The 27,307-nt window shown below is 39.9% G+C and overlaps 1 protein-coding gene across 1 annotated transcript; it reads right to left on the bottom strand.

Moving 5' to 3' along the window:
• Positions 1-19,094: 19,094 nt before the first annotated feature.
• On the bottom strand, positions 19,095-21,612 carry LOC307156343 (GTPase IMAP family member 9-like). The gene is made up of 3 exons (XM_079867634.1): positions 21,445-21,612; positions 20,559-21,251; positions 19,095-20,230 (listed from the first exon to the last, which is right to left on the bottom strand). Exons 1-3 carry the CDS (start codon positions 21,452-21,454, stop codon positions 19,986-19,988), a joined length of 948 nt encoding a protein of 315 aa, XP_079723760.1. The 5' UTR covers positions 21,455-21,612; the 3' UTR covers positions 19,095-19,985.
• Between the last annotated feature and the right edge of the window lie 5,695 nt (positions 21,613-27,307).

Here is a 27,307-nt window from a genome sequence, read left to right on the forward strand (position 1 = left end):
TATAACTTAATTTCTAGTCAGTTTTAATCATGTTAAATAAATTGATATGAATATCAGAACAGGTCATTTACATCAAAGATTATACCGTGATGCAGTACATCTGTGTTAAAAGTAAGTTGAACAAGGAAATGACTTGTTAGCTCAGAGAGCCAATGGAATCATGTCACAGGGCTTTGACTCGAAGCAGAGAGAAGGTTACAGAGAATTAACTTCTAAGTTTGTGCCCTGGAGATCATATGTGAAAATGTATGTCATTCTATTCATTATATGTGTTCTCTTTTATAAACCATGTAAGTACAAATTTACAACAGTAATGTTTTTCTTGAGCTTTCTTTACTTTTCATTGTGTTGTCTATGTAGAATCGCATTTATGTAATAACTGCAATTAAATATTTTACAGCAATGCAATATTCTGGAAGTATTTTGCAGAAGGGGGATGTAACGGTTCAAGTGGGTGATGATGTGACATTTCACTGCTTTCACCCCAAAGACCAAATGAATAGAGTCATGTGGTTCAAACAGACTCTGGGAGAAAAACCTGCTTTAGTAGCCTCTTCATATCACTGGTCTCAACGCAGTGAACTTCATGATGAGTTTGAAAAGACAAAGAGCTTTAAAGTGAATCCAGTTTCAAGTGTGGTAAATACAAGAAATCGCATACATCTTAATGCCCCGTTTATGGATGATGATGCAGTATGACTTAATTTTATGTCATTTCAGGGTGCTTCTAGTGTAATGCCTAAACAAAAACTGCCCATTTATGACCAAAAACACTGTATAATACAACAGAGTACTTTCGTGTGCATATAGCATTTTAAACAGGGGTTATTGTTGATATAGAATACAGATTTTCTACTGATGAAAAATTATTTGCATGCTTCATATTGTTGTACATACAGTAGCCAAAAGTGATTTAAAAAAAAATATATATATATATACATATGAGGAAAAACCAAAACCAAACTTGGTTAAGGACAAGATTGTTTGGCAAACTTCAGCTACAGGTTTTATTGTACTATGCAAAGGGGGGAAAATAACACAATTTGGCATGTTTAATTTCTTCATCACAAATAAAACAATTGACTATAAGCACAACTATGCAATATGTTTCTTTTTTGCTATGCAAAAACCTTTAACAAATGTTTAATTTGAATAAATCACTTTTGACCACTACTATAGTTCCAGGCCATAATTCAGTTATTTTATTGTTTCAGATGGACATACAGGCCAGCACTTGCAGTTCTACATTCTCATTGGCCTTGCAGCGTTGCTGATCATAAGCTTCATCACTAATGTTCTACTTTGCGTGACAAAGACAAAAGGTAACCTTTGACTTGGCTAAAGTATCAAATAAAAGTGCAAAATATGTGGTATTTTGTATTATTCCCTGTAACAATGCCATTTTGAAGTACTAAAACTCGTCTGATATTTCATCTTATAACAGGCAACACATCTCAGCAAGTTCACGCTACAGATAATGTAGAGTCAAGGGCACAGGTTTGTTACATGGCAAAATGATATGCGTATCTAAAAGTCAAGTATTTAGTGGTGTAGGTGATGTATACATCACTTCATGGAAATGTTTATTAAATATATATCTATATAAATATATATATATATATATATATATATATAATTTTTAGTACCACATGACCTCTGATGTGAATTATGCTGCCGTAAAATTCACAAATTCACAAAGTTCAAGACAGCAGAGAGTGGAGAGGCAATGGCAGACAGAATACTCTGGACTGAAATTAATCGATTATGTACTGTAACTGTATTTGTACTGTATTTCTGTACTGTCTTTGTAATTGCTAATATTGTTTGCTAACCAGAGCCACTCTGAATGTCATATTTTATGTTCTGAAATAATTATGAAATTTAAATGTCTCTTTATTCTGTTGAAATAACCCCAGCCATGCATTGAACTCTTTCTTGTGTATTAGGGACTGTTCGTTATTTATTTAAGGGGCCACCGGAGGAGTTTTGAGATCTGTTGTCAAAAAAGACATGACCCTCCCTTCGCCAGCAATAATTTTTTCTATGACCCTCCAAAATGATTGTGAAAAAAGGCATGACCCTCCCCGATAATTTATTGATTAGCCTAATTCTGTACTGGTTTGCGCTTGGCAAAGATGTTCAGATAGCCATTGTTTTTTTGTTTTTTTAAACCATAAACTCTTGCTTTCTCATCTTACTAGGGCTGTAACGATAGACCAAACCTACGATTCGGTTCGTATCACGATTTTTTATTTTAGATTTAAAAAAAAAAATAAAATCATGTTTTCGGTGCTGATGCGGTGTGACGCGTGTAACATGTGGGTGGCGTTGCGAATAAAGCATCTAAAAGCTGTCACAAAGAACCGGCAAAAGTAATGATTATTAATATGTCATTATAGCTAGACATTTTAATTGTTTTTAATAAACAAGTGTTTTCTGTGTCTACTGCAAAGATGAAGTTGACGATGCGTCGCGATCTTCTCAGAACGCGCCAGAGAGAAATGCACATTTCATAAGCAGAAAGCAGTCTGTTTTCCTTCGTTTTGAATTGTTCTGCATGTTTAAAAGTAGACATTTCAAGCTTTCTATATATTTCTCTGGTCTATGAGGCAAGTAGCCTACCTTACGCTGAGTTTCGGTTCATTTATGAGACAAGAGTCCAGTTCACTCGCCCGCGCCTCCGTGTCATGATTATCTATTTTCTACTATATTTAGACTACTTCTTATTTATTAAATCCAGATGAAACATTGATTAAAATTAAGATAAAATTAATAAAAAAAACGAAATTCACTTTAAAGAAAGGCTTTGTGCTTTCTGTTTGAGGTCTCTGTGCAATTTTTAAAGTCGCTTCAGAGCAGTCATGTCCGTGCGTAATGGAGAACTGTCACGTCCGTGACATTTTTTTTTTTCACATAAATGCAAACAGGAAAAATAAAATAAAAATAATATAAAATTTAATTTTCTGTGGAGGCCGATCTTTATTCATCCGGTGGGTATATATATTTTGGTTTGCAGTGTAATTTATAAAATTACTGAAAAAATATTTTGCCCCCTAAAAGTTAAAGATTTTTTTGTGTCACGTCACATGTGTATTTCCCTCATATTAAATATAAAACGCATGTGTAGATGTTGCAATTATTGTTGTTGAATGTTGTTGCATTTTTCTAATGTCTTGACTCCTTTCAGACGTTTCAAATAAATGCATTTTCTGAGAATTTTTATTTTAAGTTTTGACTGCAAATGTCACGTCCATTCACTGGAATCGCCCAATTTTAACGAATTTATCCTCAACTAGTTTTTTGTGGTGTAGGTCTATGTATTTTATGTTAACTTAAATAATAGCCTACTAATAGTGATTTAAAGATGTGGTAGCGCTGCGAAGATCGCGAGTCGTCAACTTCATCTGTCTAGCCGACACTGACATAAAAAATAACTGTTTTATTAGTAAACAATTAAAATGTCTCCTGCTATATTGAACATATTTGCCTGTTCCTTACAAAACACTGACAGTGGGGTTTTTGACTGTTTTTTTTTTTTTTTTGAGCAGCTGTGGACAAATTATTTCGACACACACACACACACACACACACACACACACACACACACACACACACACACAGTCACACACACACACACACACACACACACACACACGCACACACACACACACACACAATATTGATAAACAGGATTTTTTTGTTGCTTTTTTAATACAATAAAAATGTCATTTAATTTATTGTTTAATAAAATTATAAGCCTATTATTTTTAGTTTATTAACAGCAACAACAGCTGTAAAGATGAAGTTGACGATCGCCATCTCCGTAGTAGTGAACACGCTTATAGAGAGAAATGCACATCATTACATAACCAGAGAGTAGCCTATTTCTTTTCGTTTTAAATTGTTAAAAAGACATTTCAAGCTTTCTTATGATATATTTCATGTATGTGAGGCATATGCTGAGTTTCGTTAAGTTAGGATGAGATGCGCTCCTGTTTACGAGCAGTGCAAGTGACCACGCGGGCGCCTCTATGATTGTGTTGTCTGCTATATTTGGTATTTGGCAATTGGTTGATAAAATTTTTTTATTAAAATTAAGATACAATTTATACAAAACGAAATTCACTTAAAAAAATCGTTTTCTGCAAAACAAAACTTAATTAAGTGGTCAAAATCATGTCTGACCCGCTCCATGTCTCTCGATATTGCGTATACTCGTGTGTGCGGTTCACTTTTCATAATCAACATAGATGAAAAAATAACATTATTATATTTTAACAAAAATGAAACTAAATGAGCTTATTTAACAACACAGTAGGCCTACAGACTCTGTATTTGTACAAATTGCTGCACATTAATTTTATTCTGAATTGTGCACACACAAGTTGAAAGGCATTTGTTGCATGCATGTAAAACATATCTGCAACATTTATCAAGTTCACTGATAATTATGCGTGCATTTATTAATTATTATCTTAATGAATAATGTAACAAGGACGAAGCATGTAAACTGTTTGTTTAGAATTTGGATCGATCATCGCAAATAGATCCGAATGAAGAAACGTACAAAACCATAGGCTATAGAAAATGGGTGGGCCCGGACCTAAATGCCCACCCGGGCCCAATGGTAGCGCCGCGGCTGGTGGTAGCCCTACATCTTACACATCGTAGAAACAAAATAAGAATGGAAACTAAAATATGCAGTATCGCCCAACAGCGCACATTCTATCAGCAGTTCTGGCGCCTCAGTCCCAATACTGTTAAACTCGACGTACGTTCACATCACATGTTAATGCAGCGGTAGAGTTACACTCACAGGACACTGTGCACTTAACAGAAGTTCATTATTTGCTCGTGCTTTAAAGCTTTGCCGGGTAAACATTTCTTTGGCATTCTGTTCTGACATGATGCCCTTTTTCTAAGCGCGACCTGAAGCGCACACTGTCAAACAGCGCCAAAACTGGATTTTTGTTGGGTCAGACCCATCTGATATCGAAGGGGGGCTGATAACGCGAGATCAACATGGAGCTAAATGGAAAAAAATAGCACCAAACAAGCCACTTTGAAATGTTGCTGTTTTAATGAATATAAAAGTTGGGTGACCCTCCCCCTAGACTAAAAAAAGTTGGATGACCCTCCCCTCAACAAAGAATAAAAAGACATGACCCTCCCCTATTTTCCTCCGGTGGCCCCTTCCATAAATACCGAACGGTCCCTTAATGTACTGTGTGTGAATGAAGAGTATTATTTTACCAGAAAAACAAACTTTGGTTTTGATTAACGCTAGATAAGATACACCACAAACCACAAGGTCTGAAAGTTAGCCCAGTAACACCCCTGTGCTGTGGTAAGATCTAATCAACAGACCAAACTACATAGAAGAGCTTTAGTCAGCCCTCTTTCATTCGACATACATGAGACTGCCAGCAGTGACTTTGGCCTATTTAACACCTACTCAACTCTAAGGGGGGTAAGCCATCATTTCAGAAGTGAGGGGGACAGAAATGTCACGTGTAATGCCAGTTTTTTTCGGACCTTTGTCTAATTGACAGGTTTTCTCTTTCTTTTAATTGGCTAAGAAATCAAACACTGCTGAACAATAACCACTCATTTGTATTCTGCAATATGTTTCCCTATATTTTCCTTATGACAATTTTATGCTTGGTTTATGTACTACAAACACTTGTGCATTGAGTCATCATGGATTTTATACAATGTGAAAAAATGTTTTTTTTTTTTTAAATCACAGAATAAGGCAGAAAATATACTATACTATATATATATATATATAGTATATATATATATATATATATATATATACTATATATACTATATTTTATAGTTTCTATACTGTAATAAAGGCTGCCAATTAGCACTGCATAATTCATGTACTTTATTGTTATGAAAATACCCTGAGATTGCTTGAAATACACACATAAACATGTTTTTGATGTCTCTGAAGAGTATTACTGTATACAACGAGCGAGTGTGTCGGTGTTCTTCTAGGAAGACTCTCCCAGTTGCTGGTGGTTCTGCAGCGGTGATCGCGAGCTTTGAGCTCTCAACTGCTGTTTTAAAGGGATAGTTCACTTTGAAATTAAATTTTGGTATGTTTTAGCTTACCTGAAGGGCATCCAAGATGTAGGTGTCTTTTTTTCCGCAGTAGTTTCAATTTTGATATTTTTAGGTCAAACCGTTCTTGTCTGTTAGTCATTTCATGCAGGTATATGGATACTGACTCAAAGAGCTTGCACAAAGTCCAAAATAAAACAGTTCCCCATCGTCCAAATTAAACAATTCCCAATCGTAAGTACACATTGATGGCCTAAGACACGAAACGAGCGGTTTGTGTGAGAAAATGAACAGTATTTATATAGTTTTTAGCTCTTATAACACAGCCGCGTCCAAATGATCTGAGGGCTCGGCGTGTATAGATATATACACTAGATGTCGCCTTGGTTACTGCAGTTCATTGGAACGAAACCGTAGCCAAGCGACATCTAGTGTATATATATCTATACCCGCACTTGGGCAGGTATAGATATATACACTAGATGTCGCCTTCGCTACTGCAGTTCATTGGAACGGAACCGGGACTGGCGGATTAATGCGAGCAAAGAAAACGGGCTTGATTTTGGACACATGAAAGACAGGATGAATCCTCCTGTACACTGGAGGAAGATCGGCTTTGGCCTTGGTGCGCGCCCCTGGACGAAGGCGTGGGCGGAGGGGACCGCGACTTCGGATTCCAGACTAGGAAAAATTGGTGGCTGGTAGCCTATACTACACTCAAACGGTGATAGGCCCGTGGATGACACTGGCAACGTGTTGTGGGCGTACTCCACCATAGACAGTTGCTGACTCCAAGAGGAAGGATTCTTGGACACTAAACATCGCAACGTTCTCTCCAAATCCTGGTTGGCTCGCTCAGTTTGACCATTGCTCTGGGGATGAAACCCAGAGGACAGACTGACAGTCGCACCCAGGCATTTACAAAACTCTCGCCAAAATTTGGACACAAATTGGGGTCCCCTGTCAGAAACCACGTCCGTCGGGAGGCCATGTAGCCGAAAGACGTGGTTAACGACTATTAACGCTGTCTCCTTGGCTGAGGGTAATTTGGGCAAGGGAACGAAATGGGCCGCCTTCGAGAACCGGTCCACCACGGTCAAAACTACCGTGTGACCCTGGGAGGGTGGGAGGGCGGTGATAAAATCTAGAGCGATATGGGACCAGGGTCTCGAAGGCACCGGCAGCGGTTGAAGTAACCCATCTGGAGGACGATTGGAAGTCTTACCCGTGGCACAAACTGAGCAAGCCAAGACAAAATTGTGAACGTCACGAGCCATGAGAGGCCACCAGAATCGTTGCTTGACCAAAAATTTAGTGCGATTAACTCCTGGATGGCAAGCCACATTGGAACAATGTCCCCACTGAATAACGCTGGACCGTAAACTCTCAGGCACAAATAAACGATTCGATGGACAACGAGCCGGAGGCGTTACCCCTTCTAAGGCCTTCTTGACCTTCGATTCGATCTCCCATGTGAGTGTAGAGATGAATAGAGTCTCTGGTAAAATGCACTCGGGAGTAGACGGGCGTTCGGAACGGTCAAAAATACGCGATAAAGAGTCGGGTTTGATGTTTTTGGAACCCGGGCGGTACGAGAGAGTAAAATCAAAACGACCGAAAAAAAGAGCCCACCGAGCCTGCCTGGAGTTTAGTCTTTTAGCCGTCCGAATATATTCCAAGTTCTTGTGATCGGTCCAGACGATAAAAGGTACCCCCGATCCTTCTAACCAGTGGCGCCATTCCTCCAATGCTAACTTGACTGCCAACAACTCTCTGTTGCCAATGTCATAATTGCGCTCCGCAGGGGATAAACGATGAGATAAAAACGCGCAAGGATGCATCTTATCTTCTGAAGGAGAACGCTGGGATAGCACTGCACCTACCCCCACCTCTGACGCATCGACCTCCACCACGAACTGACGTGATGGATCAGGGGTTATCAGGATGGGGGCTGAAACGAAGCAACCCTTCAGTTTGGCAAACGCAGCCTCGGCTGCGTCTGACCACCTGAACGTCGTTCTGGGGGAGATCAAGGCGGTCAGAGGTGCGGCTAGTTGGCTGAAATTGCGAATGAAACGCCGGTAGAAATTGGCGAATCCCAGAAACCTCTGTAGGGCCTTACGGGAATCTGGGCTTGGCCATTCTACCACAGCCTTGATTTTCTCAGGATCCATACGCATTCCCTCAACCGACACGATGTACCCTAAGAAAGGAACAGACTGTGCATGAAAATCGCATTTCTCCGCCTTGACAAAAAGCCCATTCTCTAGCAATCTCTGGAGCACTTGTCGGACGTGCTGCACGTTCCTGGAGAGACGAAGAAAAAATCAATATGTCGTCCAGGTAGACATATATGAACTGATCGACCATGTCTCGCAACACGTCGTTGACAAGTGCTTGGAAGACCGCTGGGGAGTTGGACAGCCCGAAGGGCATGACCAAGTATTCAAAATGCCCCCTGGGGGTGTTAAAGGCGGTCTTCCATTCATCCCCCTCCCTGATGCGGACCAAATGATAAGCATTACGTAAATCCAATTTTGTGAAGATGGACACTCCCTGCAACCTCTCGAAGGCTGAAGACATCAACGGCAAAGGATAAGTATTCCCGGTAGTCAATACAAGGTCGCAGGGACCCGTCCTTCTTCCCCACAAAAAAGAACCCCGCCCCCGCTGGAGAAGAGGAAGGACGGATGAACCCTGTTGCTAGAGAATCAGAAATATATTTCTCCATAGCCTCCCTCTCTGGAGCAGAGAGTGAATATAACTTGCCTTTAGGCGGAGACGTACCTGGCAGTAACTCTATGGCACAGTCATAGGGACGATGCGGGGGAAGAGAAGCAGCCCGAGACTTACTGAACACCTCCTTCAGGTCCAGGTACTCCGCGGGCACGTTAGATAAATCCACTGCCTCCTCCTGAAACACAGGGACAGAAACAGACGGACAGGCAGACACTAGACAAGACTTATGACAAAAACTGCTCCACGCCGACACAGACTTCAATTGCCAGTCCACTCTAGGGTTGTGACGGGTGAGCCAGGGGTGACCAAGGACGATGGGTGCGAGGGGAGTGTCCAGAATGTAAAAGGAGATAGTTTCTGTGTGATTTCCTGATGTGATGAGGGTGATGTCTTCTGTGATGAATGAGATGGTGGGAAGTTCCTGGCCATTGAGAGCGTGTACTGAGAACTTGTGTGTGAGAGGTCTGAGGGGAACTTGGAGTTTACGTGCAAATGAGTGATCCATGAAATTACCTTCTGCCCCAGAATCCAGAAGTGCTTGACAGTCGTGAAGGTGAGTTGACCATCTCAGTCTTACCGGAAGGAGAGTAGATGTGGATGAGGACTTCTCGGCGGAGATCCCACCCGATAGTAGCCTCATACTTACTATCGGGCTGGGCCTTTTAACGGGTAGTTATAGGCAAAGTGGCCCGCTCCTCCACAGTACATGCAGAGGCCCTGGGACCTCCGCCTTTCTTTCTTCTCCCGGGAAAGCCAAGCTCGCCCCACCTGCATGGGCTCGTGATCGTAGACAGGGCTGACCGCGTCCCCGCCTCCAAACCGTTGGCCCTCGAACCCTCCTGTGGGACGACTGGGCAGAGTGCGACGATCAATTCGTGATAACCGTGCGTCCACTCTTAATGCCAAAGCGATCAGGTCGTTGAGCGAAGTGGGAAGGTCCATGGCATAGATCTCCTTCTGGACACGGTCAGCCAGCCCATGCAGGAACATGTCCCACTGCGCCTCCTCGTTCCATTGACTCTCCGCCACTAGGGTCCGAAACTCGATTGAAAAGTCAGAAACGGACCTCTCTCCCTGTCGCAAATCGGCCAGCATCCTTGCTGCCTCTCGTCCAGCGACGGCCCGATCAAATACCCGTTTCATTTCGGCGGAGAGATCCTGGAATGAGGCACAGCATAGATCTTGATTCTCCCACACCGCTGTTCCCCAGAGTGTCGCTCTCCCAGTCAGTAGCGTCAATACAAAGGCGACCTTGGCTCGCTCGTTATTGAATGTTCTGGGTTGAAGAGAAAAGTGCATGGAGCATCGTGTTAAGAAAGCTCGACAGAAGTTGGGTTCACCTGCATAAGACTCGGGAACTGGTAGGCGGGGCTCCGACTGGGAGGGGTTCTCTGGTGGTGGTGGGGGAACCGGCGGTGTGGGGGGCGCAGTGGGAGCTCGCAGATGTTGAAGCTGTTGGGTGAGCCCGGACACCTGCGCCACTAGAGCCTGAACAGCGCGAGCTGTATCGTTGAGGTTCTTCTCCTGGGAGTCCATTCGAAGTATGCAGCTGTTCACAAATTCTTCCAGCGATATGGTGGAGCTACTCGCTGCTTCCATTGAAGGGTCAGATCGTTCTGTCATGATGGAAACACGGAAGCAGTTTGCAAGTAAAACTCTCTCTCTTTATTGAGTAACAGAAATGATGATAGACACAGTCCAGAGAGAAACAGGGTAGTGGCGCAGGGACTTCGATGGTCAGATGAGTGCCGTGATGAGAAGTGATGACGTGACGTGATGAATCCAGAGTGAACATCCACGGGAACACGAACAGGAAACGAAGAAGGCACAAGACTGGAACGTAGACGAGATCAACACAACCGGAAACCACATCCAACGATCTGACAAAGGAGATGAGAAATGAGTGAGTATATATAGGTGATGAGATGAGCTGCAGCTGGTGACGGGAGTGATGAGCTTGATCGCTGATGAGCGTTAATCAGCCGGCACGCCCACACAATCAGCACACACACACACACACAGCAACAGAAACACGAGACAAGAAAGAGGCATAGGATTTATGAACCGTGACACACTGTTTCAGTTCACTGTTCAGTGTTGCCGCGGTCATTCCCCTGTGTGCTCTGGCACTGGTGATGGGTCCCATTTCCTGAAAGATTAACACTGGTGTGTTTGTGTCTTTTTCAAGCTGCCATTCCCCCATGTCTTTTAAATTTATGAAATAGCCAGTCAAATAAAGGCTTTTTATAAATTTCTAAAGAAGAGTGCCTTGGATTTCCTTCAACTACATATATATATATATATATACATTCTACAAACACGTGATACAACTATTGTGACCGTCCACTTGGGGAGACAGGGAACGATCGCATCCAGAAACGCACGGGTGGAATGGCATCTTGTGAAACAGCCTTCTTCAGGGTACCCTTGGTTTTCCCCCCATGTCTTTTAAATTTTCTATTATGAAATAGCCAGTCAAATAAAGGCTTTTTATAAATTTCTAAAGAAGAGTGCTTTGGATTTCCTTTAACTACATTTCACTGAATTCCCGACCCCAAAGAGCACCTTCAAAAACTTTTTTTTAACTCCTTGAGCACCCTGGACATTTATCTCTTTCCAATATATATATATATATATATATATATATATATATATATATATATATATATATATATAATGTATGTGTAGATATGCAGCACGTTGAAGCAGCTTTTGTGGATAGTTTGTGTTCTCATTGCGATGACTATCGTGGTGTTGAGATCGAGACTCGCCTTCATGTGTGAAGGTGGGATCTCCATTACCACGCCCCGCTACGGCACTGTGTGGGATGGGTGATCAGAGGATCATAGTGAGACTTCCCCACCCGGTAACCAATCCCTGTGGGCCCCTCACTCCTTTATCACATCTCAGCCGGTGGAGCCCCCTTGTTGAGCACGATGGTCCCTCTGTAATGGACAGACCAGCCGTTTCATTCTGGGCCTCTCCAGAGGACAGGATGCCGATTGCAGCATCGGAGGGTGAGCTGACCTCTGGAAATGATGACTCGGCTGCGTTATCTCCCTCTGGGAGTGTAACGTTTCCTGAGCCAAAAACATCAGCTATGCTGAATCTCAGCTCACCGCCCCAATGCCTTTCCTTCCCTAAGTGACTGGAGAGCTTACCAGGTTGTAGATGGCACCTTTCTCTGCCAGAAACTGCCCGAATAAGCTTTTCCCACCCCACTACCCTTGATGTAGGAGCGGTTAAGGGTTGCGAGGCTGTCCCTCCTAAAGAGTGGTCTGGTGTGACACAGGTGCACCTGCGGAGAACTGCGCCCAACATTTCTCTGCTGCCCAAGCGCAGACGGCGGCCCGCTGCTACCTCCACCCCGCCGCCGGTGGCACTTCCTCTGCCTGCTCATCGCCGAGGGTGTTCCCCTGCCGCCGCTCCAACTGGGCCTCCACAGCAGCCTCCAGCCAGGCCTCAGCATAGAGCCGGCCGCAGTAGGGACACCCAGCCCGCTCTAGGCGCTGCCAAGCCAGGTGGTAAGTGACAGCGAAAGCATTCCTGAGTGGGCCGCTCAGGGATGGAGGAGGGTGCTTTTGGAGTTGGTCATAGATCCACTCCCTCCCCCCAGATGAGGGCCGGATGGAGTCTTTGTTTGTGTGTGTGTCTGTTCCATTGCTGGCTCCCAAAAAAAAAAAAAAAAAAGGCGGAGCAAGCGGTACCCATACTTCAAAGAAAGAGCAAATTCCTCTGTTCCTGGGTCCCAAGAGGGCAAGTCTGCCGGTGTGTGACCCTGTAAAGCCATGCACTCCTCAGCCCCCTCTTGTTCGCCAGCTGGGTGCGGTTCGAGGACCCGGTCATCCGCCTTCTCACGCATCCCTGGCCGTCTTGTGGAGACATGTAAGTGTTGCACTGCACACTCAGACCCCGCCTTTGGGCCTCTCGAGCCGGGTCCCTGTCCTCGACCTCACTGCCCCACCTCTGGTTCGTCTGTGGTTCCCTGGCCCCTGGCCCGGCTTCCACTCAGGCTCAGTGAAATTCATCATACCTAGGTGTTGAGCAGAGATGCTCCTAAAAATTTGTGAGATTCATCACACCTAGGTGTTGAGCAGTGCTCCTGTCCTGTGTGTGCACGTCGCAGTCCTACTGGCGAAGGACGTGAGCTAGCCGTTCCCTCCAGCCGATATGAAGTCTGGCTTCCATGAGCCCGTACTTCATTGTACCCTAAATGTGTGGTGGGTCAACTTGAATCTGTGTCAACTGTAGCAGCTGTTTTACATTTTCTGAAGAGGCACAATCACTTTATATCATGAACAGATTAAATTTAGACTTCATAATATAAAGTGATCGAGGCTCTCCAGAAAATTTGCACTAAACTGCTCAATTCATATGGATTAGTTTTACGATCTCTTTATGAACTTTTTAAAGCGTCAAAGTGGTGGTTGTGTAGCTGTCAATGGAGGGACAGAAAGCTCTCAGATTTCATCAAAAACATATTTATTTGTGTTTAGAAGATGAACGAAAGTCTTACAGGTTTGGAACGACATGAGGGTGAGTAAATGATGACAGAATTTTCATTTTTGGGTGAACTATCCTTTTAATGCTCTCTCTTGGTTATTGTATTTATCATTTGCTGGATCCATCCTCAAGAGGGCGCTAAAGCTTAAAAATTTGAAACAATTGTTTTATAGCATAAAGACAAATTTTATAATAATTATCAGGAGGGTCTGTACAAATATTTTAATATTTTTTACATTTGTTACTTTATTCAGTTTTATTCATCGCTTTTTTTAAATGTACTCTTTTGGTTTATTTGAGAGATTTTATTAGTTTTACAGACCATAACTACAGGACAATAAATTATTTAATTGTGTGTGTGTGTGTATATATATATATATATATATATATATATATATATATATATATATATATATATATATATTAGATACTTTTATAATATTATGTTAATGTTATTATATATAAACAACTCTCCAAATAGTTGAATAGCAGCAGACGTCCTGTATAACAGCATATTATTCATCAACACTAGTGTAGTCAAAGTTGGAGTAGGTTTGCTAGGATTTATTGCTCAATAGATGACCCAAATAAATCCTCTGATTGTGTCTGCTGCAGATATCTGGATTCTCATCTATAAGTGTGCTCTTGTGTATAATGACATACTCAATGTAAAGTTGAGAAGAAACTATTACCTAATTTCTATAGTCTCATGATAGTGATCTATTTTTTTAAAAAAGGTTACAGTTTTTCTCCACAGTCACATGTGTAATATGTGGTTGCCTCAAACACCCACTCATGCACACTTGAATATGCAATGGTCTCCTGCATTCGTACTTTTCCGATGAATTAACACTGTGGTCGTGAAACACTTCAGGCGTACCTATGATTTAAGAATTGCGCTTGCACTTTTACTCACATGTGCACACAGGATGTTTGTCCGTCCTGCTGTGACCTGTTTCTCTATGAGTACTATATATGGTGCTGATGTGGTTGGTGGTCGTTTCTGATAGCCATCTTTAGAAAAACAAGAAAACCACAAACTGTTTCACACAATGCAGCACTTCATCAAAACAAAACAAAACAAAACAAACAAACAAAAAAAGATTTGTGACAAGTTCACATATTGTATGTGCTTTTTGTATTCATTGTGTGGAGTCTTTGATTTATCTTAAAGGTAGAGGAGATCAACAATATATAACACTGATGGATGGATGGACAGATGGACAGATATAGGATTTTTACTGCAGTTTTCTTTTTTGGACTCACTTGATTCCAGGTCTGTTCATATACTTGTCTTAGAGAATATTTTGATATTACCCACACATGAACACATGCCTAGTTAAATTCACTTTTTTTATCCAGTCTTTCCTTTTCTTGGCCCTTTGATGTCATTTGTTGGCAATTAAAAAGGCTATTTTGAGTACTTTTGTCTCTCGGTGAGATTTACCACTGACTTGTGTATATTTCAATGTAAATTTGGCCAGGAGCAGAGCAATTTAGCTCAACAAAACCAGATTATTTTTGAAGAGAATATAGTGACAAAGGCATTGATCCTCACCTCATATCTTTACTTACACTTTTGCTCCAATTTGGGAGTGGGGTAAAAGGCATCAGGTTGATTTCAACCAATCACACTCTTTCAAGTCTTGGTTTGAAAGTGACCAATCGCAAGTCTTCTAAAGAGCATTTTCACACATCCATTGCTTCAAACATGATCTTTTGGGCTGGTAAGCATGTTAAAAATGGGGAACGCACCATTTTTGTGTCTGTCCCTTTAAATGCAAATGAGCTGATGCTCCCAGCACAGGGGGCGGAGCTACAACAGCTTATGTTCTAAAAATTTCAAAAACTTTTTGCCTTTTATATTCAAACTGGAGTCAGACAAAGATGAAAAGATTTAAGAAGTTACAACATGATTTATGTTGGTTATGTGTAGTTATCTTCTAGTCATTGATTAGCATATTCTGTCATGAGGGTTTTTGTAAGTTTTGTAATCCCTAACAGCCATTTAGTCCTTAAAAAGCATTTTCTTTAAAATAAAATATCTCCCTTTGCTTTGTACTTTGAGCGTTGTAACTTTGGAGATGTTGTTTATTCTCAAACAGCAACATTACACACCTACTGAAGTTAAAAAAAGTGAAATCATAATCAACCACCCCTTTAAATGTCTTAATTGAACTAAGGCCTAATTCTAATGTCTGTGAAACCGGGCCTTAAGCCGGGTGCACACTTTACAATTGTTACTTGTCAGACTGTACGAACGTGATCAATCGTTGTAAGCCATGTCACACTGTAAGATCTCAGTTGTCATTAATGTCAGACTGTACGACAGTCGAGATGCGTTAAAAACGGACGCACACAAGAAAACTTGTCCGAAAATTTGTCTCAGATGGCCAAAATCGCACAGTGTGCACCCAGCTAGTGTTTGTTAAAGCAGATTAATGGATCAGTGAAGTGAAAGATAATAAAAAGTACAATCTGTTTGTATGAAAATGACATGCATTCTATAATAACTGCATGACAATTTTAAAATTTAAACATTTTCAGATTGTCTTTGTCACGAAGCATAGGAGTCATTCAGATCCAAGTGCATCCGAGATCCCGAAGCGCAGATGTTTCGAAACACTGATCCGAAGTGTGCTTCAAAACACCCATGTCACGTGACTACGGCGAAATGAAGCTTCAGAGTGATTCAAAAGTGTTTAGACAGGTGGCATGGTCCGCAGAATCAGCGTTTGATTGACAGGGTCGGGAACAGGCCACACAATCGCACATCTGTATAAAAGTGAAGTCAACGCATCTTGCCCTCGTGGGTTTTTGTGAGAGGAGTTTGATTTTGAGATAGCGGATTTTTGGTGATATAGTGAGATTTATAGTGCGATTTGTTTAGTTATATTTAGGCTTACATTTAAATTTACACGTTGACTGTTAGTCTAGAGACAGACAGAGTATACATATAGTGACACATTAATAGATGCATAGATAGAAATATATATAGACAGATAGATTAATAGATAGATACATATACATAGACAGATTAAGAGATAGATACATATATAGATACATATATAGATTAATAGATAGATAGATCAATAAAAATGGAGGCTCCACAGAAGAGATTCCGTACATCTGTGGTGTGGGAGCATTTCCATTTGGAAACCCCAAATAAAGTGACATGTATTGTGATCGGCAGCTAGCCCACTGCAACAATGCATCATCCATGATGCGCCATTTGAGGAGCACTCATCCTGCCATTTTGCAGGGTGCAGAGGATGGTAGCATTCCCCCTGTACCTAGGCCTGCTACTGACACTGCTGGGCAATCTAAGCAAGGTACTGTATGCATTGTTTGAAATATAATTATTTGTATGTCCTTGCTAAAAAATATCTTTGCATGACAGCAACAAGTGTCCCTTGTCAGAGGATTTTTAAAAAGGCTTGAGAAATTATCTGTAAAACAAGAAGTAGGCTAAGCCCTTCCACAGCAGAGAAATTAATATTTTTGAATACAAATCTATAAAAAAGTGATACATTGTGGCTTGATTTCTTTTATTAATATTATTTTTTTATGACCAAAATGACATTATGCACAGTGAGGAGCCTAAAGGTTACAAGCTTCACATATTAGAAAAATACAGTAATAAAAAAACAAAACAAATGTTTTAATGGCTCGTTGTCAAGGTTGTTTCAGATCAACACCGGCAAGTGACCACTAGGTGTCACCGTTGAGACGGGTGTCGGATTGTTTCGAAGCCTCAACACAATATGCACATTTGCTTCAACTGTTTCATTGTTTCACAAAGCCTCGATCTGCCCACCACTATCAGGAACAGACAAGGTCACATCAGGCAGGTAAACACATGGAAAACGCTTGGAAATGTTCACAGCAGAAAAACAAGACTTAGCCACGAGTGTTGTGTGAGTGTGGCTTAAATGAGTGTTTGAACATGAGGTGCAGGTGTGTGTGTAATCAGTGCAGTGCAGGGTGTAATCAGTCCAGGGAGATGCATGATGGGAAATGGAGTCCTTAATCACCCATGGAGTGTGTGGCTAATCGTGACAGTCTTCATGATTAATCTCTATCCTGTTCAGTCTGGTCATGTTCTTCATAGCTGGAAACACTTCCATAGTCTGATAAATGAAGCCTCTGAAGCCAGTCATGTACATTAGCCAAAGACATCTGTATGTCCTTTTCATCAGCACATGAGGACATCTCTGCTATAAGTAAATAAAAAAAGTTATGGTTATCTGACATTTTTTCAAAAGAAACTTGCGTGACTTGGCAGTTGAATTTGCAATCTGTTTGTTGGCAGCACAGACCTTTATTAGCTACCAGCCACTCTCAGCCAAACTTCCAAATTAGTGAATCGTATCATATTTTTCTGTACTGTACATACCATTGGCATCCAGGCATTTTAGTTTATAGTGGATTCTAGCACTCTTGATTCACTCAATTGTTCTAGTTTATACTGTTTCCTAGCTATGTCTGCTGCTTCCCGACGATTCCATTCCCTCTCAAGTGCATCTTTCAGCTGGTGTTTGTTGATAAATAATTCTGTATTTATTACTCCTCCACTAACTGCAAGCAAAAGCATAATGAGGCAATTAAAGTGAGTATAAGCCACTGAGATCAAAATAAATTTATTGCAAAAAATTACACATACAATCCAGAGGTACATCTAAATTTCTTCCACTTCTGACAAATCTTTGTGGGCTCATTGTTTTCAACATCTCTTTCATCACAGCATCACTTCTCTCCCATTCTTCATTAAGTAATTTTTTGATATCCTCAACTCGAAGCCACTCAGATAGGGTTTCTCTTTCTTGGGACTTCTTTCTCTTCCCCTGATGTTCATCATTGCTTTCCAGCAGATCACTTTCCATTATCATTTCCTCAATCTTCTCCAGTAACTGATTTACTTGGGTGCGATCTTCTCTCATGCTCTCAAACACATGATATCTGTTCCCGCACATCTCGACGAGTCCCACAAGGGCGTCCCCTTCACTTTCAATGTGGTACTCAATAGGTTTGTTTCCCAATGATCCTCCCCATGTGAAGAGCACCATGGTTTGCCTCCAGATCTTTTCACCAAGTGGTCTCATGTTTTCTAATATGATTTCCATCTGCTCTTCTAAAAACGACGTGTCTGCCGGTATAACCAAGAGGATTGCATGGGGGGAAGAATCCATTGCCTTCAAGATCTCAGTATTCACTGAATCTGCGTTCAGTTGATACCAGGGCCGGATATAGGCATGGGCAAGGAGGGGCAATGCCCCCCCAAATGCCGTGACTGCCCCCCCAAACGTGATGGCATGCAAAGATCCCAAATTTAAAAAATATTTCAAGAAAAATGGTCAGTGAGCGCTCTCTGCTCTCTATCCCTCATTCAAAGTAGCTACTGATTGGTAGATGCATAGGGAGGGCGTGGCCAGTCGCTTCACCGGCTTGTGGTGAACCTGCTGAGCTTCACGTCTCAGTCAGTCACTGCAGAGCGGAGCACGCAGACACACTGTCGTCAGCTGAGCTCAGCTCCTGTTTTGAGTGTCCTTCGCCGTCAGTCACTGAAATTATTTGGTTACTCTTTCTGTAAGCGTGTTCTCATTCCCTCCATATCTCTCTATCGCTTTCTCTTGTAATTTGCACCGAGTGACGAGTCGAGTATGCGCCGATTTTAAACATGACAGACGTACTGAAGGAACATGACAACTTTCAAAGCTTTATTCTGAGTGCTGAGAGATTGTTGAGAAGGAGCGACAAAGTGTGGTCGACACTTGTAATTTAATTTCCCTTCATTTATTGCCTCACAGCACAACTTTTTCAGATAACTGAAAAAAAAGTTACACATATTACAAACTAAACAAAAAGTGAAGGTTTTCAAGTTTCAAAAGATAATATTGTCAATATGAAATGAATTAGCTAGGAACTAACAACAAATTATCAGAATAATTGTTTTTTTAAAACAAAAAATCAAACAGAATATAGATACATTTTTGTTTAAATCCTTGGTGCAAATTAGAGCAGCTTTCAAAGACAACATAAACTAAATGAAATGCTAAGCTATTAGCAGTGTCAAGCCAGATGTTAATTATTTTGTTTAGAATCAGACCAGAATCAGGTGTGTGTGTGTGGGGGGGGGGGGGGGGGGATTTTTGACTGCTAGGTTATATTCTGTGTGTGAAGGCTTATTTTATTTTAATGTTTAAATCTCTTTGTTTTTTTTCCCCCCTCTTTTGGTATAATGCTGGAGTTCTCGGTAAATTTTTCATCAGACGGAACATTAATGTTCTCCGCTGCCCGGTCGGCTCCTGCAGCCCAGACATCCACATGTGTACCGCTTGCTAATTCACAAGTGCTGTAGGTAACAGTGGGAAGTCTGGGAACATGGCTCTGTTCCCACAATGATTGGTTCGGCACAGCGCTACTAAATTCTGATTGGCTATTCTTATGTCTATTTTAAAAAAATTGGACAAATGACTTCTATGCAATAGTGTCATATTTCTATCGAGAAAATGTTATTTCGCGATAGATATCGTTATCGTTTTATCGCCTAGCCCTTAGATATATGAATAGATGAACTGATATGATGATAGTATAGTTAGTATAGATTTCTATGCATTTTAGGGGTTTGGGGGGATTTGACACCCCAAAAATGACTTGCCCCCCCTGATATTCTACCTGCACCCCCTAGTGGGGCTGGCTGAATCCGGCCCTGGTTGATACGGGAGGAATTTCCAAAAGCTTGGTGTGTCCACCACAGTGACCTGTCTTCCATTCACTTCTCCACATGTTCTGACACACTTCACAGTCTTGTCAAATGAAATGTCAGCATCCAAGATGGCACTGCAAGCTAATGTCTTGCCTGACAGGACCCAGCCCAGCAGCACAATATTCAGAGGTGTAACATCATGCTCTGCTTCTGTTGAAAATATGTATTTTAGAATATATTTAAAATATATAGATTTGTGAAATATTTATAATATTTATAAATAAATAAATATTATTTATAATATTGTAATACAATATTTTATATTTATAAATATATTATAATAAACTTTTAAAATATAATTTTATTTTTTATAACAAACTTCACTTGATTCATTTTGAGACTTTAGTATAGGCCTACTGTATGTGTCTATGTTGTAGGCTACAACTGATTGCAATGTAAAGAACAATTGATCATTTTATGCAATATAATTTATGGTTATACTGAGTAAAATAACAACAAACTAAAATTGGAGACTGACCGGCATCACTTTTTATTTCTTCCAGTTTTCTTCTCTTCTCCAAAACTTGGTGTGCTCTGGCAGTTGCTCTCTCTTCCACATTTTTTATTTTAATCTCCAAATCCATCAGCCTTCTTGCATCAGCTTTAAAAAATCGGCCATTGTTTTCAGCAACAAGTTTCTCTATCTGCCTAAATAGCTCTTTCGCCAGGGAACCATCTCTATCCAGGTCAGTGTCAAAACCAACATATCGGTTTCCACATTTTTGAGTAAGCTTGTTCAAGTTTTCCCCTTCACGTTCTACATATTGCTCTATAGTTTTGTCACCCAAATGTTTGAGTTTTGTGAAGACTATAATGGTTTGATCCCAGACATCTTCACTAATGAACTGCACGTGACCCTCGGCTGCTTTCCCGTGCTTCTCTGAGAAAGCAGAATCAACCTCTATCACCAGGAGGAAAACATGAGGTCCCGGTGGACAGATACTGGTGCTCCTAACAAGCTCCGCTTTCAGGCGCTCTGGGGTGTCACATAACTGAAAACACTTCCACCAGCCTGGGGTGTCCACAAGAATGATTTTCCTGTCGTGTGTGTTTCCTTCCATCTTCACACACTGTGTGGTCGTTTGATCAGATTCACATTTAACATTTAAAAAGGAGTGTGCCACATTACTCTTACCACTCCGGTGTCCTCCTAATAACACTAATCGCAATTCTGTAAAACAAAAGCAGGAAGAGGATGACAAAGTATTGATATATTTTGACTAATTATCTACTAAACATTATATTTATATTTTAAATTAATTTTCATGAAAATTATTTGAAAGCATTTGATTACAAAAGAAGAGAAAGTAGAATCACCACATCCTACAATTTTTGTTGAAAATGCTTCATTTGATGTCTCTTACCGTCTGCCATTGTAAAATCCACATCAAATATATTGCTTGAAATAATAATTAATCCTTCTCAGTGATCAATTCTTCTCTCAGTCCTTTTTTAGTGTCTTTACTGCAGATTTAAAAAAAAAAATGTGTTCATGAAAATGGTTGCATTTCATAAAATGGCTTCTTTCCATTGAAGGAGAAACTAAAACTGATGCATGATTGGACTATCTCTGTTTTGATCATGTTGTTTAATGTTGATAAACTGGACAAACCAGTAATAGGTCAAAAACACTCCTCCCCCCACCCCCGTCAAATCTCTAAGTAAGTGTACTGATAGTTGTCTTCTCAGCATGGAAGTTAGTTGGAAAATTACATAGTAGTGATGTGTCGTTCATGAACGATTCGTTCATTTTGAAAGAATCTTTAATATGACTCGGGACTACCGAGTTGTCTCAGAGAGTGATTCGTTCATTTTGTGATTACGCAACATATGGTTCAGTGACTCGTCAGTGACTCGTCTGTGTCTGACTATGATCATGACTCTGATCTGTCTGCTGGGCCGGAAACAGAAACGATTAGTTCATCTTTCGAGTCTCGAGTTCGGGTTCGGACAGGTCCGAATCTTTCGTTCTTCCTGTCAGTCCCATAGAGGCTATGCTGTCAGTACCGGAAAGAGAAAAGATTAGTTCATCTCTCGAGTCTTCGGGTTTGAGTCCTTCGTTCTTTTGTCACGTATGGCAAGCCGTTTTAGCTTAAATTGTACCCAGCGTTACTCGTCGTAATTGCATTTTTACTAGTAAGAATTGAATTAGAGAGCTCTACAATTCAATTCTTACTAGTAGCAATTACAATTAGAGAGCTCTCTTATTCAATTATTACTAGTAAAAATTACAATTAGAGAGCTCTCTAATTCAATTATTACTAGTAAGAATTACAATTACAGAGCTCTCTAATTCAATTCTCACTGGTAACAATTCCAATTAGAGAGCTCTACAAATGAATTTTTACTAGTCATATGTCTCCATTGACTTCCATTCATTTTTAATTACAGAGCTCTACAATTGAATTGTTACTAGTAAGAATTACAATTAGAGAGCTCTCTATTTCAATTGTTACTAGCTCTGCAATTATACATATCTTTAATTAGTTTTTTTACTAGTAAAAAATCAATTAGAGAGCTCTGTAATTGCATTCTTACTAGTAAGAATTTAATTATTTAAGAGTTGGTTAATGCAAAGCTTTATCCTTATGATAGGGGAAACCACTTTGATGAGACTTGTTTACAGTGGATTATAATTTTCAGTTAATATCATAGACATATACAAATATAGTATAACTTCACAAATTCAAGTCAATTAGACTATTTTGAAACAACTGTAGTTTATTTTTCTCTATTGAGTCGTTATATAATTTTTTTGTCCTTGTGTTATTAATGAATAAAAATCAGTTTGAAATTAACTGTTATGTATTTTGGATTCATGCCTAATTTTGAGTCATTCACTATGTTTTTTAGTGTTATTTTAGTGATTTTTTTTGTCACCTAAAGTTTGAAACCTACACCTTTGTAAACATAGCTTATAGGCCTATAGCATATTAATGTATAATATATATATATATATATATATATATATATATATATATATATATATATATAACAATGTGTGTTATTATTATAATATATTATAATAACAGCAACAACAACAACAATAATAATAACTAGAAAAATGCATTTCCGGAGGAACTGCAAAGTGTGCTTGCTCGGGTGCAGTGCACTAACGTTAGCAGGTAGTGGATAAGGGTGCGTTGAAGTTTGCTTGATGTGAGAAATTCAACAATAGTACTTTTTTCAAGATTGTGCAAAAAGGTGAAAAGTTATGTGCATTAAGAGACATGTCTGCAATGTAGACTAGTGCCAATGGCATTGTTTATGTGGCTTGGTTGTTGGTTTTGAAATAATTGGTTATGAATATACAGCAGAGAGTGGGAGTGTTTTGGGTGATGAAATAGTATTGAAAAGAAGTTGACAGTCTTCATTTACTGTATCCAATAAGCCAATACAAAACTCACCCAGCTGTTCTGTGGTTGAGTGTTCCCTTTGATTAGGAACAAATTTACTATCTCAAATTAAGGTCAACCGTAATTAGCGATGCTTTGATTGCTGCTGTAAAGATGGTTGAAGAAACGAAGAACGAAGAAATGAAGAACGCTATCAGTTTCACTATTAGCTTACTCTAGCGATGCAATCGCAACAACATGGATAACGCTGTTTGGCCTTGCCTAACTTTATATGACATATGTGCCATATACTAGAGTTACACATCCCGCTGCCATTTCAGGGCTTGAATTTCGGTGCGGGAATGTGGGGATTGCACATAATTTAAACCATTCCCGCAAGGTTAGCTTTTATAGTGTGAGAAATTCCCGCACAAATATATTCGCTTCATCTCAGAACAAATGATTAAAAAATAAATTCACAGATGTGAGAAAAAAAGATGTCAAACTGTCTTTTATTTTCGAATTTAATTCCTCAATCAGCGCTGGACCGCCATTTTCTGTCTTCCGCTGAGCCCTGGCCGTAGACAGATCATATGTTTCACGCTGTCAATGCAGTGGTCTGCGTTGCGCTGATCTTATTCACACTATCCAGTGTAGGTGCAGCATTCTAACATTGAGTCATAATGAGCTGTTTGTGAAGAAATTATCCGCTTCCAAATTATGTCATTTTAATCACAAAATTGAAACATTAAAAAACAATTTGCTCTTTATGGTGTGCGAGTGATAGAGCGCGGCAGCAACGAACCAACTGATCAGCTTGCAGCGTAACAACATTGAATGCTCGGCCGAACAGCTGACAGGGTTTCTGCAGGGATCTTCAATTTAAATTTAATGCCTTTTTAATGCCATTTTTTTATTTTTAATGCCATACACGACCCATGACTAACCACGGATATTATGTATGTATGTATGTATGTATGTATGTATCACCGGCGGTTTCTTCATTAGGGCGATCGGGCGACGCACCACCAAAGTGTGAAAGGGACTTTCAATCACTATCTCATTCAACCACAGAGTTACGCTAGCAGTCACTCACTGTTGTTCTGCCTCTGGATATAGTCCAATCAGCGCCGAGTCACGTTCTGTGGAGTACCGCCTCTTTTTGGGCGATTTCACTCTGGCTGAGAATCGCCCAGAGTCTTCCCATAGACTTACATTCAAAGATTTTTTTTTTCGAACTGCAGGCACTGCAATGCATTCTCTATGGGTTCCGGGAGGGCTCGCACTAACGTGCTTTCGTCATCATACGTAACCTTAACTTGTGCAGCGATTGGTGGAAACAAATGTACCTCTATTAGTATTTAGCCATAAGATGAAGTGACATCCAATAATTTCCTCAGTGCATAACTTACATTTCACGGACATATTCTCCATCTGTAAATGTTAGAAAGTCCAGTTTGCTGTCATGAGTGGGCGAGCTTTCTGCAAGCTATACTTCCGTGAACGAGCGCCACCGCGTGCATGTGCGCCGAACAGACGGAGCGCAATAGAATAGGAGCGCAATTATTCTGACTAAAATATACATTAGCACTAAATTATAAATATATTTAGCTAAAACATTTGTTGTTGAATATTTGTTGTTGTTGGTGAACATAAATGTGCTAGAGAATTTCAAACCTACATGTGTATTTTTATGATATTAGCTTTTTTTTTTTTTTGGTTTAGTAAATTTAACTACTTCTTTAAAAAACATTATTTTTTTTTTTTAGATTGTAATGTTGCAATGTTAGAATGTAATGTGATTTGACCCCTTTTTTGGATAGACTGCAGATAGACAGCAAGGTTGCACTATGTTTGTTTTTATAACCTTCAATATAAACATTGTTTGTAGGACAATATCGATCAGGATATTAAATATTTAAAAAAAAAATTAAATACAGGTTTTTTTTTATTCAAATAGAAAAATAATAATTAAATACTCAGATTATACCATACATCGCCATTTAGCCCAAAAATTCAGATTTATTTGGCAATTGGCTATTTCCCAACCCTACCGGCTGAAGTTTTAGCTAAACTTTAGGCTAATGATAGCTACATTATTATCACTGTTAAATTGTTATTTAACAATAAGCCTACATTCAGTCCTGAATTAAAAATTCAGTTTGTTATATATATATATATATATATATAAACTTGATTAATCACACGTTTTTTACGCAATTAAAACACTTACATTTGTTTAGGTTTATATATTTTATAATGTAATCATTTCACAGTTAATCTACAAATGAATGTAGAGACAACATAAAGGCCAGTCTCACTGATACTAATACAGCTATTGATATCTGGATAAAAATGATTTCTCCCCCCTAATTTTAAACACTAATTATAGCCATCCAACATTACAGTGTAATTAAAAGCTATCGAGTTTTTAACATTAGGCTTCAAAAAAAAAAACATGACAACTTTTAATTTAAGTGAACTTAACAAACAATCCTCACATAAACCTATAATAAATGTCATATTTACCTTTGGCCTTCCTGTCTAACATACATTATCAAACAGTCTGCACAGCATAAATTATAGATTAAATATAGACTAATGCTTATTTAAGCTACAAGAGTTCTTTAGTCAATAACAGTGAGTAATTTTTTCTGGTGCCTTTGTTCTGTGATTAACTTTACTGACAGAAAGCTTTATTGGCTGCTGTCCCTTTAAGAGCAGCTGCTGACAGAAACACGGATCTAACACGCGCCTCATTCTCTCACAACTCTTTGCGTTCATTAAAGACTTTATTTCACTAATTTAAGACTGCTCTTATTTTATGAGGATACTCACAAAACAGACATTTTGGCAAAATTGTGTGTTATTGATCGTTGCGCGAAAGAGGACCGTTTTCTGGTGCGCAGTCTGTGCGCACGATCTGGCGCGCGTCTTTCTCTCTCTCTGTGTGTGTGTGTGTTACATAGACAGGACATTCGCAGGCAGCGCGTTTAAAAGCATTTACATGAATAAGAGCGGGATCATATAATGTAACGCTACCCAAGGGATTACAAAAATTAACGAATGCTGCGTTTGCGTTAAAGGGCACCTATTATGCCCCTTTTTAGAAGATGTAATATTGGTCTTGGGTGTCCCCAGAATGTATTTGTGAAGTTTCAGCACAAAATACCCCACAGTTAATTTATTATAACCATTTGAAAATGTCATTTTTGGGGCCTGTTTTAAAAAGAGCTGTTTTGGCGTCTACCACTTTAAATGTAAATGAGCTGCATATCCCCGCCCTGCTGCTGGACCTAGATGATGAAGAGACTCCGGCACAGAATAAACACGAATGAGAATGGACTAAACGTCTCGGAATGGTTATTTGATACATTTATGTACTTACAAAGTTTTAATCGCGTCCCTTTTGCCATTATGGATGTGCAACACACACACACACACACACACATACGAACTGTGATAAGGTTCGCGCAATTTTTTGAAACTACACACACACACACACACACACACACACACACACTACTGTGAAGTACAAACGAATTTTTTTATTTATTTCTTAAGGGGAGGGAGATAGACGTTTATATAGCCTACTGTCTATGGAGATAGAGCAGACCTTAATTTATTTAACGTTACATTTGTTATTGCTGCAAAAAAAAATGATACGTGACATAAAACTGTCTGACCTTGTTTGTTGAGACATCCTATGACGACGACAATAAAACGCATTTGTTGTTGAACTGGCTGACATCGATTGAAATGACTATTTGCTCAAAAATCATAAAATACACTTACTTTTTCTGGAGGTGACGTTGGATCGCGAACACAGTAGGCAACGATCCACACTCTAGGATTAACTTAACTTTGACCCTCGTTAACAGTCAGTCAGAAA

The sequence above is a fragment of the Squalius cephalus genome (genome assembly GCF_949319135.1).
Source record: "Squalius cephalus genome assembly, chromosome: 3".
In the NCBI taxonomy this organism is placed as follows: domain Eukaryota; kingdom Metazoa; phylum Chordata; class Actinopteri; order Cypriniformes; family Leuciscidae; genus Squalius; species Squalius cephalus.